We start from the raw sequence: 18471 nt of genomic DNA on the forward strand, positions 1-18471 counted from the left end.
TTAATGTTAGTTAATAAAAATACAGTCGTTCATTGTTTGTTCATGTTAGTTCACAGTGCATTAACTAATGTTAACAAACAACTTGTGATTTTAATAATGCGTTAGTAAATGCTGAAATTAACATTAACTAAGATGAATAAAAGCTGTGGAAGTAATGTAGTTAACTAATGTTAGCTAATGAACCTTATTGTAAAGTGTTGCCAAATATTTTATGTTGCAGGTTTGGAACAACATGAGGGTGAGTAAATGATAAACTACCTGGCCATGGCCCAACAGTCCACTGGCTCCACTGGGCTACCTTGTCCCTTCAGCTCTGCCTTGGCCTGTTGTGAACCATCCTTCACCTCGGGACCTTACTCCTCTAGCTACGCCTCGTCCCTCCATCCCTCTGGATCCTCCTCGTCACCCTGGCTCTCCGCTTCCACCTCGGGCTCCTCCACCACCTGCGACCGGCGGTTGGCCCCCTGGAGTCATCAGCCCTTTCTCCTCCATGGCTCCTCTCTCTGTTGGCTCCACCGTGGGCTGTTATCATGGCTGTGGCCTGGGTCCCGCCTGGCTCCTCCCACTCCAAGTCCCTTCTGTCTCTGTCCTGGCTCCTCCCTCTGTCTGGTCCACCCTCGTTCCTCCTTGGCTCCTCCCTCCATTGGCTCCACCCAGGACTCTATTCGTTGTGCTCCTCCTGGGTATCCGTCCTCTTTCTAGGTTCCCACCTATGTCTCCCTCTGTTGTCTATGGCACGAGGACATGCCTTCCGGGAGAAGGGCGAAATGTCAGGATCATGGACCTTTTTTGTCATGTTTTGTCACTGTTTTGGTTCCTGTTTTTCCTTATTAGGTTTTTCCTTATTACAAATACAGATACAAATACTGGCTGCTTTGCACACCCCTAAATCCCATGCACCTGTGTTTCCTTATTACCCTTAGTATTTTAGTTCCTGACTGTTAATTTCTCCCCTGTCGTTGTTTTGTTTTAGTGCCTATTGTAGAATTTGTGCATTAAAGACTGTTTATGCTTATTCATGCCTCCTGCGTGCTTCCTGCTACAGCGTTACATGACAATGCCAGAGTGACTGTTGTCCAGAAAATCCGTAGAAAAAAAATCCCTAAACACCCTAAAATCCTTTAATATCTTTAATATTTTTGTAATAATTTTAAAACCTGAGGAAACTCTATTTCAATTTTTTTAGTTAATAATTTTTTAAGATGATAGAGCTTTGTGTAGATAACTTGTGTTTGCATAGAAAACCAGAGAATGTGAATATTATTAACTCAATTTGAGAAGTTAAAATTAGTTCAAGAATCTTGACTTGTTGAAGTGGTGTCACATTATAAATCAAGTTAAACAGTAGTCTTAGTTACCAATAATCTTTTTGGGCATTCTATTCTCAGTCACAAGTAGATGTACTTTACTGACTTCCAGAGTTCATTGCGGTATAAACACATTATGAATTTGCTTTGTTTTTGTTAGTATAATTTGATTGTTACCATTGTTGTGTTTGACATGCTGAATGTTAATGTCTGTGTGTGAGAAAACTAATTAAAAGACAGTATAATGTTTATAATACAGCTGTTAACACATTTGAATACATTGTGTTATTATTATATGCTGCATCAAATGTGCATTAATGAAGTCAGATTATTTACTTCAAAATATTTTGGTACATCTACGTCAATTTATGGTGTCAACTTCTTTGTTCTTTCAATATATATATTAAGATTGTCCCACCTAAGTGGTGCTGAAACAAATCAATGTACCTTAACCTTATAGCATATTATCCAAATTTACACTTTTGATAAATTTTTACTTTTTTTTTTTTAGTTTTTTTTTTTAGTTTATTTATTTATTTATTTATTTATTTATTTATCTTAGCTTGAATTGCAAACTGGATTATTTATTGCGTAATATGACCATCATTAAAGAGATTCCAGGTCTGAGGGCGTACTGAAGAAACAAACCTGCCTTAGAATCTAGTCTGTTTATGGCAGTTGCAGTTACAGTACGTGCTCTCCTAAACATTCAGCATTCTCAGTCTTTTACTTAAAATTTAAGATACGTTTCTGTAAAACGGCATTGACAGGACCATGGAGCGAAGAAAGATCTTGAACTTTGTCAGGGGAATTTGACCAGGAAATGCGAACAGATTTTTGACTGCAAGCAATAAATCGCCTGCTTTACTGTCGACTGTGCTTTGCTATCTCGTGTCACTGGTCCAAGGGTTTCCACAAGCTCACAGAATGGATGACGCGCTTCGTCTCAGGTTCACGAAGAATTTACTGGACTGAAATAAACCCCATGGGTCACTAAAATGCGAAATACTGCTTCAATTTAACCTGATATACGGGACTGGAGTACAACTTCACGATGGAAGATTTCAGAGAAAGGGTTATACTGTGCTGTCAAAGTGCTTTCCCGTGTTTCAGAGACCCGGCGAATAACACCTCATCTACCGCCGAGAAACCGGATATTAAAGTAATTGTAAACCAAGATGCTGTGAATAGAGCCAACATTAAATTACCTCCGACACCTGTGGAGAAAGCCGGCTACGTTTACGTTGCGCTGTACGACTACACGGCGCGCACGGAGAATGATTTGAGTTTTAACGCAGGTGATAAACTGGAACCACTCAGGAAAGAGGACGACTGGTGGTACGCGAGAGCACTCACCGGGATTTCAGCAAACAAAGAGGGCTACATTCCTTCTAATTATGTTGCACCCATAGAAAGCCTCGATGCTGAGCCGTAAGTATCTGTGCCCTGAAAAGTAAAGCAAATAAATTCAAATAAGTATTTTTAGAGATGGGATTAGTTGGGGAACAGGGTTTAGGGAGGAAGGATTTCCCTAAATTAGTTAGGTCAGAATGATGTCCTGCCTTCCAACATCCTTCTTTCTCAACACACCCAAGCTTAAAAATGAAGGGCTATTTACCAGAACCCTTGCTCTTCTTGAAAATAGTCATCACACCAGACAGAGATAAGTCAGTTTTTTTCATAATAACATTTCTAATAATCTTTTCATAATATTTCCAGTTTATACCACCACAGTACTGACAACTGAATGAAGTCCCCTAATTGTATAATGTTTTACAATGTATTGTATTGTGTACATAGACAGACCCTAATTGTGAACCTCTGCATTCAGCAAGATGAATATTATGAGGATTCCTAGCAGCAGCTGGCAACAGATTTAGCATTGTCTGTTGTTTCTTAAGTGAAGCTGGTTAATGTACATTGATCAACCAGGAAGTAAAGTACGAGCCTGTTAATGATTCCTAGGCTTTGTGCAGTATAGGTGTCATAAATCGATAAAAAAAAAATAGTTTTAAAAAAATAAAACCAATTTTTCAAAAAATCAAATTAAATCAAATAAATGTATTTAAAATTTGACACCTGCTGGAAGTTGTTTAAGTTTAAGTAAAGAGGTCAGAGCCAGACCAAATAACTCTGATAGTGATGAGCAGCTGTCTTCTGTGATGTTATCTTAAGTGACTTAATGTCACTATGCTTTGTCACTTTGGCGTGCTGAATTTCTGATGAATGGAATTTGTTAGACATAACTTTCCGGTTTTTCCAGGTCTGTGACCACCTACATAATGTGCTTGAGTGTGAATGTTTTGTAGCAACTTGACATACTTTGTAGTCAAATGTAGTCATTTGACAAGACTTGATTACAGTTCATTGTATTGCTGATGTATGACAGCATCATGTGTCAGTAACTCTTCAGCTGTACATGTATGATTTCTGTGTTGGAACATTTAAACACAACCTACTGAACGCAAGGTCTCTGCATAAGCAGTGTGTATGTGTCAACACTCATAAACACTGAGGAGACCAAAGGTTAGTTTATTATAAAAAAATGTTAGTCTTTATTTGAACATGGACCCTACCCTTCTGGTTCTCAACTGGCTAGCTTTAGAGGTTCAGAACACATGATATTATACTGGGAATGAAGTGGTAACCAACACATTACTAAATTCTACAGAAGTAAACTAAAATTCTTTAAAACCAAACACTGAAATCTATTAACATGATCATGAACTGCATAAGCTCAACAACAATATGCAAACTTCTTAAAATGGCATACACTGAATAGGAAAAGTGATAGTTTTGTAAATGCTTTAAACAACAGCACAACAGTGATATAACATGTAAAATAAACACTGGGCTAAATATTGCATTAGGGTTAAAGTCATTGCACACTGAGTCCGAAATTTTCGTATGCGTTTTTTTTTCATATTCATCATCTTTTCCTATCAAAATGCTTGTTATGGGTGTAAAAAAGGCAGAAAATCAAATCTGATCTGAATTTTTCATGATGGACGAAAGTTTTGGAGGCAGTTTGTAAACGTGATTGACATAACATGAGGTTGTATTTATTTTTTAACGTGCGAAAATTTCAGACAAGATATATTAGCAAGTGACAGGTCAGTTTACACCAAAATGCTAGACACACAATCTTTATGTCAGCAACAACAACAACAACAAAAAGTGTTTAAAAATGAATATAGATTTTATTGTTTGTTAAATTTTATTACTTGTATTTTGTGTTGGTTTTTCCTTGTTAAAACTTGGTGTGTGAGCTCTAATACTGGTTGATATTTAGATCAAATAACATTGTGCTGTTCTTCCACTGCAGATGGTATTTTCCAGAAACAAAGCGCTTGGAGGCTGAGAAGATGTTGACTTCTAAAGAGAACAAGAATGGAGCATTTCTAATAAGAAACTGTGAAAGCCAAGCAGGGGAGCTCTCACTATCAGGTACATTTGATGTGAAAGTTTGACATCATTTGGTTTACGTCACAAGACTTGACTTGAAAGATTAATGTCTTTACCTTCTATGCAGTGCAAGTATATACAACATATGTGACCCTGGACCACAAAACCAGTCTTAAGTCGCTGGGGTATATTTGTAGCAATAGCCAAAAATACATTGTATGGGTCAAAATTATTGATTTTTCTTTTATGTCAAAAATCATTAGGGAATTAAGTAAAGACCATGTTACATTAAGATTTTTTGTAAAATTCCTACTGTAAACCTATCAAAATGTAATTTTTGATTAGTAATATGCATTGTTAAGAACTTAATTTGGACAACTTTAAAGGTGATTTTCTCAGTATTTTGATTTTTTTGCACCCTTAGATTCCAGATTTTCAAATAGACGTATCTCGGCCAAATATTGTCCTATCCTAACAAACTATACATCAATAGAAAGCTTATTTATTGAGCTTTCATATGATGTATATATCTCAGTTTTGTAACATTTAACCTTATGGCTGGTTTTGTGGTCCTGGGTCACATATGTTTGTGTTTCTCAAGAGTCAAACCTGCAGAACTTGTTGGTTATGGCCACATGATCTGTTATGTCCCACAGCTTCACATGTATCAACATATCCTTGCTAGCACTCTGTTGTGAAAAGTTAAAGTAGTATGTATTCTTAAATGTATTCTTAAAGTCATCCTAGATTTAAAGACCAGAGCTAAATTATAAATATTTTCTGGCTATGTAAAGACTAATTTGTTTATCATTATTTACAGCTCATCTAACCAGTACAAGAGTTTCTTTAGTCAGTGATTTCCATTTGTTTTATGCTCAAATGTGGATGTGACGTTACATTTAGCTGTCATCAAAAGCACAGCTAAAGTTGAGTTTGAAATATGTGTTTTTTTTTTAACCAAGACCAATGTATCTGCTTCCTGATTAGTAACAAGAAAGATATGTATACAGTATGTTTCCTCATTCCAGAGTCATAGAGTCATGATTGACATTTGATGATAATGGAGGTAAACTTTTGATGAGGACTCTGGCCAAGGTGCCTGGTTATAGCAACAGCCAATGTCGTCAACCAACATGTGACTGACAGTAGCTGACTACTTACCAGCTCATCATCACTAGACTGTACCCTGAGCTTTCAGTGCCACTCCCTGTATCTTAAACTACACAAAAAACACAGACTCTTCCTAATTCCTCAGGCCAAAATTTGAGAGTTTGTGTTTTGTTCTCAGATAAAATTTGAAAGGGATGAATTCAGAATATTATGTTGTGGATCATTCTCATGAAAGGCAGAAAAAGAGGCCATTTCAGAAAAATAGGTACTGTGTACTTAGTACTGGCCTACTGTGGTTATACAATAAATGTAATTATTACTAGTCCAAGTCAGTTTATGATATCTAGATTTTTATGTTCTTCATAATCTGAATCTGTGCAATGGATTGTTTTCAGAGCAGTGACAAAAATTTGGATTTCAATAAGGGTCTGTATTAGCGACTCAAATTGATTTCCAGAGGCATTTTTACCTTTATATAGGCAATTTTAGCTAAGTGAAATTTAGCTAAGTAAATACTTAAAAAAATTATAAAACTCACTTTAAATATGAAACTAAAACTAGTAGGTAGGAGGTGGCGGAAATGAATGAGTGAGAGAGTGAGTCACTCAACTGTTCATTCAACCAATTCATTAAAATGGATGATTATTTAAGGATCGAATTAGCAGGAATCTTTATGAATGGATTATTTAATCATTGATTTGTTCAAAAAACTCTAATTCATTTAGGGGAAAAAAACAATGTGTTGCTTAGACATGCACAACTGTTTTGTTGCGGTTTTGTTTGTAATGTTTGTTGGTAAAATAAAACAAAAACAGACAACATTGTGTATAAAATAAGATGATACATGGTGGACAACCTCCACTGCTGTTTTAGTACCTTACTGACACGGTTATATATATATTTTTTTTTTTTTTCAGTTTTTTTCCTGTCATCAAAATCAGGATTAGAATTCACAGTCAAGCCCAAAATTATTCATACCCCTTGGAAATTCTGACTTAAAGTTACTTTTATTCAACCGGCAAGTTTTTTTTGACCGGAAATGACACAGGCTTCTCCCAAAAGATAGACGATGTACAAGAGGCATCATTGTGGAAAAAATATTTCTTAGGTTTTATTTACATTTGAACAAAAGGTGGCATGTTCAAAATTATTTATACCCTTTGAAAACTGTCACAGTCTATGGGAGAATCCAAAGTTTATACCATTCCAAATAGTCCAAGCTGTTCTAAAGCATTATATTACCCTGATTCAATGGGAACAGCTGTTTTAATCAACTCAACAGGTGAAAAACAGAAGCTCTCTGCTGTTGGTTTGTGGTCAGTCATGGCTAAGACAAAGGAGCTCACTGAGGACCTGCGGCTGCGCATTGTGGTTGCTCACAAGTCAGCAAAGGGCTATATGACCATATCTAAATGTTTTGAAGTTCCAGTGGCTACAGTGCAAAGTAGTATTAAAAAATAAAAGACGTTCCGCACTGTGGATCTCAGAGGACTTGTTTGGAAACCAAAAGTGACACCTGTGCTGGCCAGGAGGATAGTGAGAGAGGTAAAAAACAATCCAAGGATCACCACCGCAATGGCCCAGCCAAAGTCCTGATTAAAATACAATTGAGAATCTGTGGAGGGAGCTAAAGATCAGGGTGATGGCGAGGAGACCCTCCGACCTGAAAGAGTCATCGCTAAAGATGAATGGGCAAAAATACCAGTGGAGACATTCAAAAAGCTGGTCAGCAAATATAGGGAGCGTTTGATTGATGTAATAGCCAATAAAGGCTTTTCTATTGATTATTGAGAAGGGTATGAATAATTTTGGACATGCCACTTTTTGTTCAAATGTAAATAAAAGATGAGTAATATTTTTTTCCACAATGATGCCTCTTGTACATTGTCTTATTATCTTCTGTAAAAAATCTGTGTCATTTCTAATAATAAAAAAAAACTTGCTGGATGAATAAAAGTAACTTTAAGTCAGAATTTGCCAGGGGTATGATAATTTCGGGCTGTGACTGTATATGTGATCAAGCGTGGGTCACTATAAAGCCATTCAATTACACTGTAAAAAGTGGCATCCTGCAATTGTTACTTTAAAGAGCTATTTTGACTTGTTCTACGTTTACTTTTGTTGGTGTAAACATATATTTAGGTTAATTCAGTAATGTTAATAAATAATGTTTATTCACATTGTAATAAAAATGCTACTGGTACTGTTACCGCTCAGAATGACTTATTAGTCTTATTAGTCTTTAATCATGATTGAGGTTCTTGATGTGCTGTCTGTTTGTATTGCAGTGCTGGACAATGGAAAAGTAAAGCATTATAAAATCAGAAAACTGGATGCTGGTGGCTACTACGTGTCAAGAATTCGTAGTTTTTTCACACTGAGAGAACTAGTGGAGCACTACTCCAGAAATGAGGATGGCCTCTGTGTTTGTTTGGCAGAACCCTGTAAAAAAGTGTGTAACATTTACTATTACATCAATCTTTTTTTCTGTCAAAAAACAAAACAAAACATTGAAGGGTTTATTTCACAACAGTAATTGGCTGACTGCACTTTCTCTCACTTAATACATAAATAAAATGGCATGAAATGTTCATTTGAAATTATTTGATTTTGTTCAAAGAATGTGAGACAATGGTGAAATTATACCACAGAATACAGCAACTGAATGAATAAAATTCAAATGTTCAATCCAATACATATTTTCTTGCTTTGTGTTGTGTATTAGACAATGGCTCCAGAGACACATGGTCTATCTTACAACACTGTGGATCATTGGGAGATCCAGCGTTCCTCTCTAAAACTCTTGACGAAGTTGGGAGCAGGACAGTTTGGCGAGGTTTATGAAGGCTTATGGAATGAGAGAACCATTGTCGCTGTCAAAACACTCAAACCAGGTACACACACAAAAAGAAACAAGATGGATACACCTATGTATGAAAGACATACAACTCCAAACATGACATGCTATACTGTACATCTTTTGTATGTGTGATAGGAACTATGGATCCAAAAGACTTCCTGCGAGAAGCTCAGATCATGAAGAAACTCCGTCACCCCAAACTAATCCAGCTCTATGCTGTGTGCACTATGGAAGAGCCCATCTACATCGTCACAGAGCTTATGAACCACGGCAGCCTTCTAGAGTATCTGCAAAGTAAGACACCTGCACAAGTCGCAAACAAAATTATGTCAAGTATTTCCTTTGATATTGTAATCACAATTGTTTTGAATAAGAGAACTGACATTCAAATACTTATTCTATGTGGGGCAACTGTATACCATATTTTTCCAACATCCAAAACAAGCTGGGAACCTTTTAACCAGCATTAAAAAAAAACGTATTTAATTTATAAAAAAAATGAGCGATACAACAACTGGAGCAGACCAAAAGGAAAGGTTGAAATCAATAATTTTCATAATTAGGTAATACCAGCAACTGTGATGTTGATTACATGAAAGAAGGATTTGTTATTTTGGATATTACATTTAATAATTATTCATTATTATTGCAATCATATGAAGACAATAACAAGCCACATTGTTTGTTAAAACAGGTGTTTCTTGAATACTGCCAATAGTCAGACAGTAACTTCCAAAACGTAAACAACACAATGATTTCTGTTTGCGGCTGACTGGGACACTCAAACAAACAATGTTTTAATAGCACCACAAAGCTGTTTCTGGGAAATCAGCCTAAGAGATGAGATGGAGAGAGGGAGGGAGAGAGTCTTGTTTACACAGGCTATGATGCTTCCTTATTACCACATTTTAAATGGCAATCATACATGCACTTACTAGCAGGTATCATGCAGTTGTGGTCATAACAGTAAAGGTTAATATATAGTGTCACGTTCGTGGAGGAGATCTGGGTCCAGGTGCAGGTAAGGAGTTTTAATGTAAATAAACAAACAAAACACAAACAAAAGGCCAACACGGCACAACACAACTTGAATATAATACAAAATAAACAGAACTGAAAACACGGTCAAGAGCAGGATCCAGGAACACACAGACAGACTAGAAGACACACGAAGACAATGCAGCCAGAATGAGCAGTGAGACATGAGAGTTCTTATAGACCAGATAATAGTGAGCAGGTGTGAGTGTAATCAGTGCTAATGACAAGACAGGAGTGAACAATCAGGGAAGTGCAGCGCAAGGGAAACAGCGACCTCAGGTGGCTGAGGGAAACCCCACAGCCCAGATCATGACAATATAGTAGGGCTGGGCGATAATTCGATAACGATAATTATCACGATATAGTTTTTTTTTTTTTTCGATAAAACGATAATGACAGTTCGATAAGCGCTCGATAAAGTGTAATGGTGCACAGGCATTTTGCAGCCTGCACTTCCGGATGCCGCACGCAGTTTACAGCCACAGGGCTCTACAGTGCGACCATTTCACTTGCATTTGCGACTGAAAATTAGTACGTGCGACTGTAAAAACAATATTTAGGAGCACCATGTGCGACTGACCCGATCAGCATATTTGTGTTTGCGCTCAGCAGAGCTTTAAAGGTTTCTACGTGTTTTTGCAACGCTGAGTAATGTATCACAGACATATCTTACGAATCCTTTCATAAACAAGGTGTAGAGAGAGTGTAAATAAGAGACTGATTGTGCAGTAAAGAGAGCGTCGTTGTTTATAATAAAGCTTTGTGATATCGCAAACTAAGATGAGTGACAGCTTTAAATAATTTTTAAGGGAGTTTGTAAATGAGATATTGATCTGATACAGCAGTTAAATAAACAAGAAGTTATTATTAAGTGACTTACATTGACTGACTACAACACGATGCCTGATTTTGCTCTATTTCGTCGTCAAAAGTAATTTGAAACAAGTCACAACTGCGCGCATCTCCATTCAAACACAGCGGCGTTTTGTTTATGAATGAAACTTGCGTTTTTAAAGGAATCTAGTGAAATGATTCAATTTCCCTTTCATAAAGACAGCCACTTGCTTTATTCCTGAATGAACCATCCGTTCGAACGAATCAAAAGAATGATATGATTCAGTAATTAAATCAGCGTCTTGCCGCCACCTGCTGGCAGATCTGTTCAGTTATTTAAATCTTTAATATTTGTGTATTCAAAATTTTATAAAACATTAATCTCAACATGAATTTATGATTTTGATTGCACTCATGTCACCTCTGAGCCTCATTAAACATATGAAAAGGTAAAAACAAAGGTAAAAAACAAAATTCCCCTGTAAATCACTTTAAGAAGTCAAATATCACCTCATAATAGGAAGGCTAATTTTTTTTTGTTTTGATTATTGTTTAGAATGTGCTCCTAAAATTTTGACTCTGCTCCTAATTTTTTTAAAGTTAGGAGCACAAGTGCACGTAGAGCCCTGAGCCATTATTTTTTTATTTATATTGTCAGACAGGTAAAACATTTTACAAAATGTGTTAAATCAGCTGCACAAAGGGATTAGCATGCTGAAAAGATTTGTCTATTCTTATTTTTGTTGAATGATAAATATACTTAAAAATCACTTTAACTCTGCATTTACAGTCAGAGCCATGTTACATTTATCATATTACAGTTCTTATTTTTTTATAAAAACGTTTTATATATTCTATTAATATTAATAATATTGTATTCTATTGATGTTGATTTTACTAGTAATATTCTAATCTGTATTCTACCTCAACTGATCATTGTTTGGAAAGTATTTGTCATGTTCTGACAATAATCCATAAATAATAATTAACTGTCTGGTTATTCTTTCATTAAGGAGTAAAAATCTGCCTTTAAAATTGATAGATATAAAGAAGCGACATATATCGTGATAATTATCGATATCGACTGATATGAAAAAAATTATTGTGATAATTTTTTTTGCCATATCGCCCAGCCCTAATATATAGTCAATGAGTCGGTCAGTCAGCTCTTTATTCATTTCCCGAAGGCTATTTGTTTGAAGCATACAAACATAAAACAATACCATATAAACAATGCAAAACCACAGTACAATGCATCTTGCAGAATGTGCAAAATGTTAATATTTTTAACAAAATAAGAGGGCTCATAAAAATATATTAGCTTCTGAATGGCTGTAGTAAATGAAAAAATATGATCTTTAAATAAAATAAGACAGATTTACATATTATTGATTCTTTTCAGAAGTTTACACAAACGTTTTGGTCAGTTTTTAAAGTTCAGCTATTATTTTGTCTCTTTGAATTCTGAACATCTGTTATGTTGAATATATTATTCAGTGAAATACTAAATAAAAAACACAAGCAAATTCTATAAACGCTTCTATTTTGTAAAACTATTTTCAACATTTTTCATAATATTGACCATATGCACGAATTACTTCCTTGTTTAGACAAGCCAGCTCAGTCATTTCTGGTTAACTGTACTTAACCATAATAGGAGTGTCCTTTGCTCGTTTTCTCTACATAATCAATTCACAATCGAAGAAAAATTCTGTTTGTCTAAGAGGAAATGAGTTGAAAAAATACGCAAGTAAATCCGCTAAATATGCACGAGTCATTGCTATGATTGACAGTAATAACTGAACAAAAACTCTGATGAGCCAATGTCAAAAACAGAGCTGTGCATTAAATGATTAAGGCTAAATTCAGAGTAACAAAACTACAGCAGTAACAAGTTTGTGTTGGTTGAATATAGGCTTTTTAATAGCGTTTACAGTTCAATAGAAAACTTGATGTGGATAAAAGATGTAGTTAATAAATGAAATCTAAAATATTTCAAATTCATATTGATTCATATTGCATTATTTAATTCTTATACCATTAATATTTAACTTATTTAATTTGTAGTGAACTATAAGTATTTAAATATTTTATACCTTACAGGCTGTTTGTGTCTGAGCTTGTTTATTTTATTATAATGACTTTCTGCACTTGCTATACTGTATACTTAAGTGCAGTAAAAGTACTAAAATTTGTTATACCAATTTTATAATAAATCAAAAAGCAAGATTTGAAAAATTTAGGGAGTTGAAATGGCAGCTGCAGCCAATAATCCTCTGCTGCCATCTTCTGGTTATAAGGGTTATTTCATGTCAATTTCATTTTAAAAGTCATTGTTTTCCATGAAAAGTTTTTTTTTTTATGTCTTTATGAATGAAAAGTGGATCTTTTTGAAGTGGATTTTATTGCACAGCTGTAAAGTTGAAAAATCATAAAGGCTTTAAAATATTACAAGATTTAAAAAATGTGTTCATGACTATGAAGGCAAGTTACTGATTATCAAGAATACTAATAAGATGTTGTTAAAGAGAAGCATTGCTAGCTAGCTAATGTTAGCCTAAACACATTATATTTGTGTTTAGCTGTCAGCATTTAAATGTACAACTACGTGTACTCTCCTGGGATTACCAGGCTCTGCATTTAAATTATATGTTGTTAAATAATATAAATCTGAGGGCGAATTCCAAATGGAAGTGAGCATCCCTCTGCCCTACTCCCTTTGAAGGGCAGAGCTCTTTGAAGTGTGTTCTTTTAAGGGAGTAGGGCATTTCTGTCTCTTTTAAATGTTTGGAACTCCCTTGGCGAAGGGAATGACTGACGAAATGTTACCTTGACAACGCTGCGTGCAGCATTCAGCACTTCATCAATAAATGTAAATAAATCAATAAATGTAAACAAATATTTCTTCTCATGATTATTTTATTTAAATATTTATTTTATTTACTATTAAACTTTTTTCAAACTTGCTTACACTACCGTCCTAAATAATATTTCTATCAATGACCAAAAAAAAAAAAAAAAAATTAAAATAAAGACAAATTTAATCAGCCTATTCTACTTACGTTTGTATGTGAAGTCAAAATCAACCCCAACTTTGCTTTAAAATGCATCGCAAGAGCTCCTAACTGAAGATCAGATGATCACTAATGGAAATCACTTCCGTGGAATATTCCCTTCGCTAACGGACTTCTGGAAGGGCCCTTCGCGAAGGGATTAAGTTGCTCACTTTCGTTTGGAACGTCCCTACAAATGGCGTCCCCTTCCCGAAGTGCCCTTGAATGGCGCAAAAAAGCCGTTTGGAATTCGCCCTGAATGTTCATGCCGCTATCATTATTTACGATGTTGCAGTTATTATTTTTCTCAGTTTCTGATAAGAACAAGGCAGGAGAGGAGTCTCAAGAGTATCCATCTATATATAGCACATATAAAATGAGCTTCACCGGAAGTTTATGAGCTGGCTTATCATTATGCGGAAGTTCTAAAGAACGCTCCGTGCATATGGTCAATTATTAATTTTTTTTAGATTTGCTGAAAGGTGTATGTAAACTTATGATGCACATGTAAATGCCAGTTCACAATGTACTGATAGCGCTCTTGGGGTTTTGACTGTGAGTGTGTCACACCCATCAGCATCTGTTGCCATTGATCGGTGCTCGTTTTTGCCTATTGAACATGTTAAATCGGTGTTTGTTGGTCTTGGAATGTCTGAGAAGTGACGTACTGTATCTGTCGGATGACGATGTTGGTCTGCGTCTGTCAATGCAGTGTCAATTGACACTGAAGGTGTCAGAAGGTGTCAATACTGTTTGACAAGGGAACAAGTCTGGAATATCATCATTAACATTTTTGTGACAATTCATTATTAATAAATAGAATTTTTAAAAGGCCTACATTTCTTCAATCAACATATTTGACTTTAAAATCATTGCCCTACAGGGGGGTTTAAAAGTCTACAGTTAGGGACATTCAGCTAACCCAATCAGGCTTTCAACCATGGACTAATGGGCAGAAAAAGCAGGCCAATCGGTAGCTAAATTGAAGGCTTCAGCTTCCTCATTTCCCATATCCCTTTCTTCCTGGTGTCAGCAGCTTATTTGGACAAATGATCGGGGCCAGAGTTGTGCAAAGTTTTTGAGGTTAGCTTCTTCTAAAACTGTAACAAAATATCAATTTTACATACACTACATGTCATACATTGCACGTCATCTTTTGCACAATCAAATATTTCATTTTTATTGTTTTTATTTTTATAATTACAGACTATAGAAGCATGCAAAATGTCAGTGCCTACTATGGTTGTGTGTAGATTTATGATTCTCTGTTGTTTAGTTTGTGTGGCTGTTCTCTCTGACAGTGCTGCTGAAGTTATGGCTCACATCAAAGTCAAATTGATTAACAACAAGTTTTTGAGATTTTGAGCTATTCAAGGGAAGGCATGCCTCCATATGCTGAAAGCGTGTTTCTCGGTCAGAGAAAGCTGGTTTATGAAATGTTAAGAGAAATACCGCATTAAAAATTTATTTTGTGCATGAATGAAATCCTTTTTGCAATGCAGAAAGACACTTTGTAATGTTTTAGAAGTTTATTGCACATCCCTTTATGTTAGAGCCTCAGCGCAAGACAAACCTGTTGATGGAAGGTCTGCAGTCCACTTAATTTATTTGACGTGTTAATTATATGTATTTCCTATATGTCTCATACAGAAAACAAAGGGGCTACTCTGCAATTGTCTGATCAGATAGAAATGGCAGCACAAGTGGCATGTGGCATGGCATACCTTGAGGTGCAGAACTACATTCACAGAGATCTTGCGGCACGAAACGTTCTGGTGGGAGATAACAATGTGTGCAAGGTGGCCGACTTTGGCTTGGCACGAGTATTTCAGGTAAGAAATATTCTGTTTTAATAAAAAAAGTCTTGACCCCTCAGCTTGCCTATGGGGCAGCGGTTCTCAAATGGGTCGCAACCCAACCCAAAAATCACGGTAGTGTCACGGACAGTTGGGAAAATAAATATGTATGGTAAGTGCAAATGGTAAGCTAAACATATAGTAAAACAGATTACGTTACGCTTATAAGCAACATCAAACGTTGTGTGTATTCAGTCAGTCTTTTCAATATTTGACACAGTGTTTATCCTAACTGTTTATTCATTTGCAAAATGGACAATTTCCCTTTTCAGTCTTTGTCATATTAATAAATTTGCATGCTGTTGGGTCTATTAAATTCATTGTAATATTAATATGTTGTATTACCTTTTTTAAAGAAAAATGATAAAGAAATTTTCTTTACATTTGTGTGATAAATAATCTCCTGATGTTCTGAAGCCAACAAGTTGAGAACCACTACTATAATGTATGCACTGATTTTGTACAAAAATGCATAAAACTGTAGTTTTGACTTTCTCACTGCCTGATTTCTTAAGATGGAAAATGAGAATGTTTATGAGGCCAAAGAAGGAACCAAGTTTCCAGTAAAATGGACTGCTCCCGAGGCCATCAACGAGAACAAATTCAGCGTCAAATCTGATGTCTGGTCGTTTGGGATCCTACTGTATGAAATTGTGACGTTTGGACAGACACCTTACCCAAGTACGTAATTCTGATATATAATTGCACTTATTCGGAAAAATACAGAAAAATAGTGCAAATATCCTGACGATTTGTCTAGCCGTCAGGGGCACAAATCCAATAGCAAGTAGCAAATCATAGTGTGACGTAAACTAAAGGCTATTGACTATCGACTAAGAAAAAAAACCTTCAGTGTATCCAATTTAAACCTTTTGGTTGGCCAGTTAATGATTATTGTACATTCTGGGTCCATCAGAAAAAAAAATTAAATTATAAAATGTATTATTATCAGTATGAATTGTGGCCCTTCCTCACTGAACTGCATTTATTATTCAATTTTCTGTTTTTTTTGTGTGTGTGTAGTTTTTTGCAATTTTGTAAAAGGGTCAGAACACACCTGTAACCCATTTTTGGATCTCGATCCACAAGTCGAGAACCACTGTTGCACACTACAGTAATTATTGAGCTTGCCAAAGAATTGAAGAATTTTAATGTTGATTTTCACTCTTTCTCCAGCCATGACAAACTTTCAGGTGATACAACAGTTGCCCAAAGGCTACAGGATGCCATGCCCTCTTAACTGCCCAAATTATCTGTATGACATCATGTCTGAATGCTGGAAGGGCCCCCCTGCAGACAGACCCACCTTTGAAACTCTGCAGTGGAAACTCGAGGAATTCTTTGACATGGATATCAGCTCTTATGATGATGCAAGCCGCTATTAAAAGACACTGCTGCTTACAAATTTGATGTAACTGCAAATGAGCCAGGTGGGGGGATTTGATGAGCAAACCTGAGATGCTATTTTAGTATCAAATACTCTAAATCAGATGCCTTTATGTATTCTTAATGTACACATATAATATGCTCAATGTATTCATCAAGAGTTTTCTTATGTACAGACTGCACAAGTTAAAGCTGAGGCGTGTAATTATTTGGATGATAAAATACTTTCTCTAATCCTGGATTCAATTGCAGAGACAATTGTTGCTAACCGGTTTGTTTCCATGGAAAGTGCTTTCAAAATGAACTGATTTGCTGGTTTCAACATCTGCTCAAAGACACAGTAATACTGGCTCAATAACAGGAGTATGTGGTGGCACTAGATTCTGACGACCGACAAACTGGAGAATAGGTGGAATGGAAACCAGTCAATGAATGCAGTTCTGTCAATGCTATTGACAGAGATTTTATACAATTTCCAACACAATTCAGCTTTAAATCAAATGAGCCTTCTGATTATTTCCTATTTGTGTTCCTCCATTCAGTCTGTGGAGGCATACAATCACCAGCAATATCACGGCGGTTTAGTGTCACTTGACTTGCACTCATGCTGGCACCATGAAATTGAAAGGAATTAAGGAAGAAATATAAAGAGCCTGGGTGACAAACATTTACGGAAACGGGTAACAGTGTAGCCAGATTAACCAGTTTTATGTTAAGTTTAAATAGTGAATGAGTCACTGCCTGTCAGACTAACAGCATTACTTGTTCAAAGAGAGGAATGCTCAGAATCCACTACATACATTTGCTCACGGCATTAAGCAATATGCAAAATTGCACATTGAGACTAGATTCTCAATCAAGCCTTATTGATTTAATCGAGATGTATTGTACAGTCACAGTGATTTTTAACTATATTTTTGGTTTAAATAGAACTTCTTTGATGTTAATTTACAGACTGTGATTCTTTTTTTTCACTCTCTTGTAAGAAGATAAAAATATACACTACTATTTAAAAGTTTGGGATCTGTAATATTCAACAATGACACATTAAAGTGATCAACACTTCTAATTAACTTTATATTCATTAAAGAATCTTGAAAAAAAAATCTATCAAAGTTTCTGCAAAAGTTTATATTAAGATAATAATAAGCCATACTTCTTGAAAACAAATTTCCATAATAGAATGATTTCTGAAGGATCATGTGACTGGAGTAATGAATTCTGAAAATTCAGCATTATCATGGAATTTTAAAATATATTAAAATAGGAAAGTTATTTTAATACTACAATGTTTTTTAATACACTGTTTTTTACAGTATTTTAATAAAATAAATGGAGCCTTGGTGAGCGTAACAGATTTTATATTTTTTTTAAATATTACTGACCCCAAACTTTTAAGTGAAGTGTGCATTTATCGAAATACAGACCAAAAAAGTTCTGTATGTGAAATACATAATTCTTCTGATTAATTGTAGGTTGAAATATATTTTTGTAACTCAGAATCTAAATAAATATTGTATTTGCATATCATGTGTACTCAAATTGTGAAATAAACTTTGATACTTAATGATCATGGATTATGATTCATTTCTCCACCACATGGGGGCACTAAAACTGTTCTG

At 35.4% G+C, this 18471-nt stretch overlaps 1 protein-coding gene across 1 annotated transcript; it reads left to right on the top strand.

The window, feature by feature from the left end:
• Window positions 1-1986: 1986 nt before the first annotated feature.
• Window positions 1987-18419, top strand: frk (fyn-related Src family tyrosine kinase). The gene is made up of 8 exons (XM_073852937.1): window positions 1987-2738; window positions 4633-4754; window positions 8111-8274; window positions 8548-8716; window positions 8818-8976; window positions 15258-15439; window positions 15979-16144; window positions 16640-18419. Exons 1-8 carry the CDS (start codon window positions 2362-2364, stop codon window positions 16846-16848), a joined length of 1548 nt encoding a protein of 515 aa, XP_073709038.1. The 5' UTR covers window positions 1987-2361; the 3' UTR covers window positions 16849-18419.
• Window positions 18420-18471: the final 52 nt, after the last annotated feature.

Source organism: Garra rufa, chromosome 13 (genome assembly GCF_049309525.1).
Source record: "Garra rufa chromosome 13, GarRuf1.0, whole genome shotgun sequence".
Taxonomy (NCBI): domain Eukaryota; kingdom Metazoa; phylum Chordata; class Actinopteri; order Cypriniformes; family Cyprinidae; genus Garra; species Garra rufa.

Coding starts and splice junctions, on each gene's coding strand:
- frk (XM_073852937.1), top strand. CDS start 2,362: ATGGAAGATTTCAGAGAAAGGGTTATACTGTGCTGTCAAAGTGCTTTC. Junction 4,755..8,110: donor AGGGGAGCTCTCACTATCAG/GTACATTTGATG, acceptor TTTGTATTGCAG/TGCTGGACAATGGAAAAGTA. Junction 8,275..8,547: donor TGGCAGAACCCTGTAAAAAA/GTGTGTAACATT, acceptor GTTGTGTATTAG/ACAATGGCTCCAGAGACACA.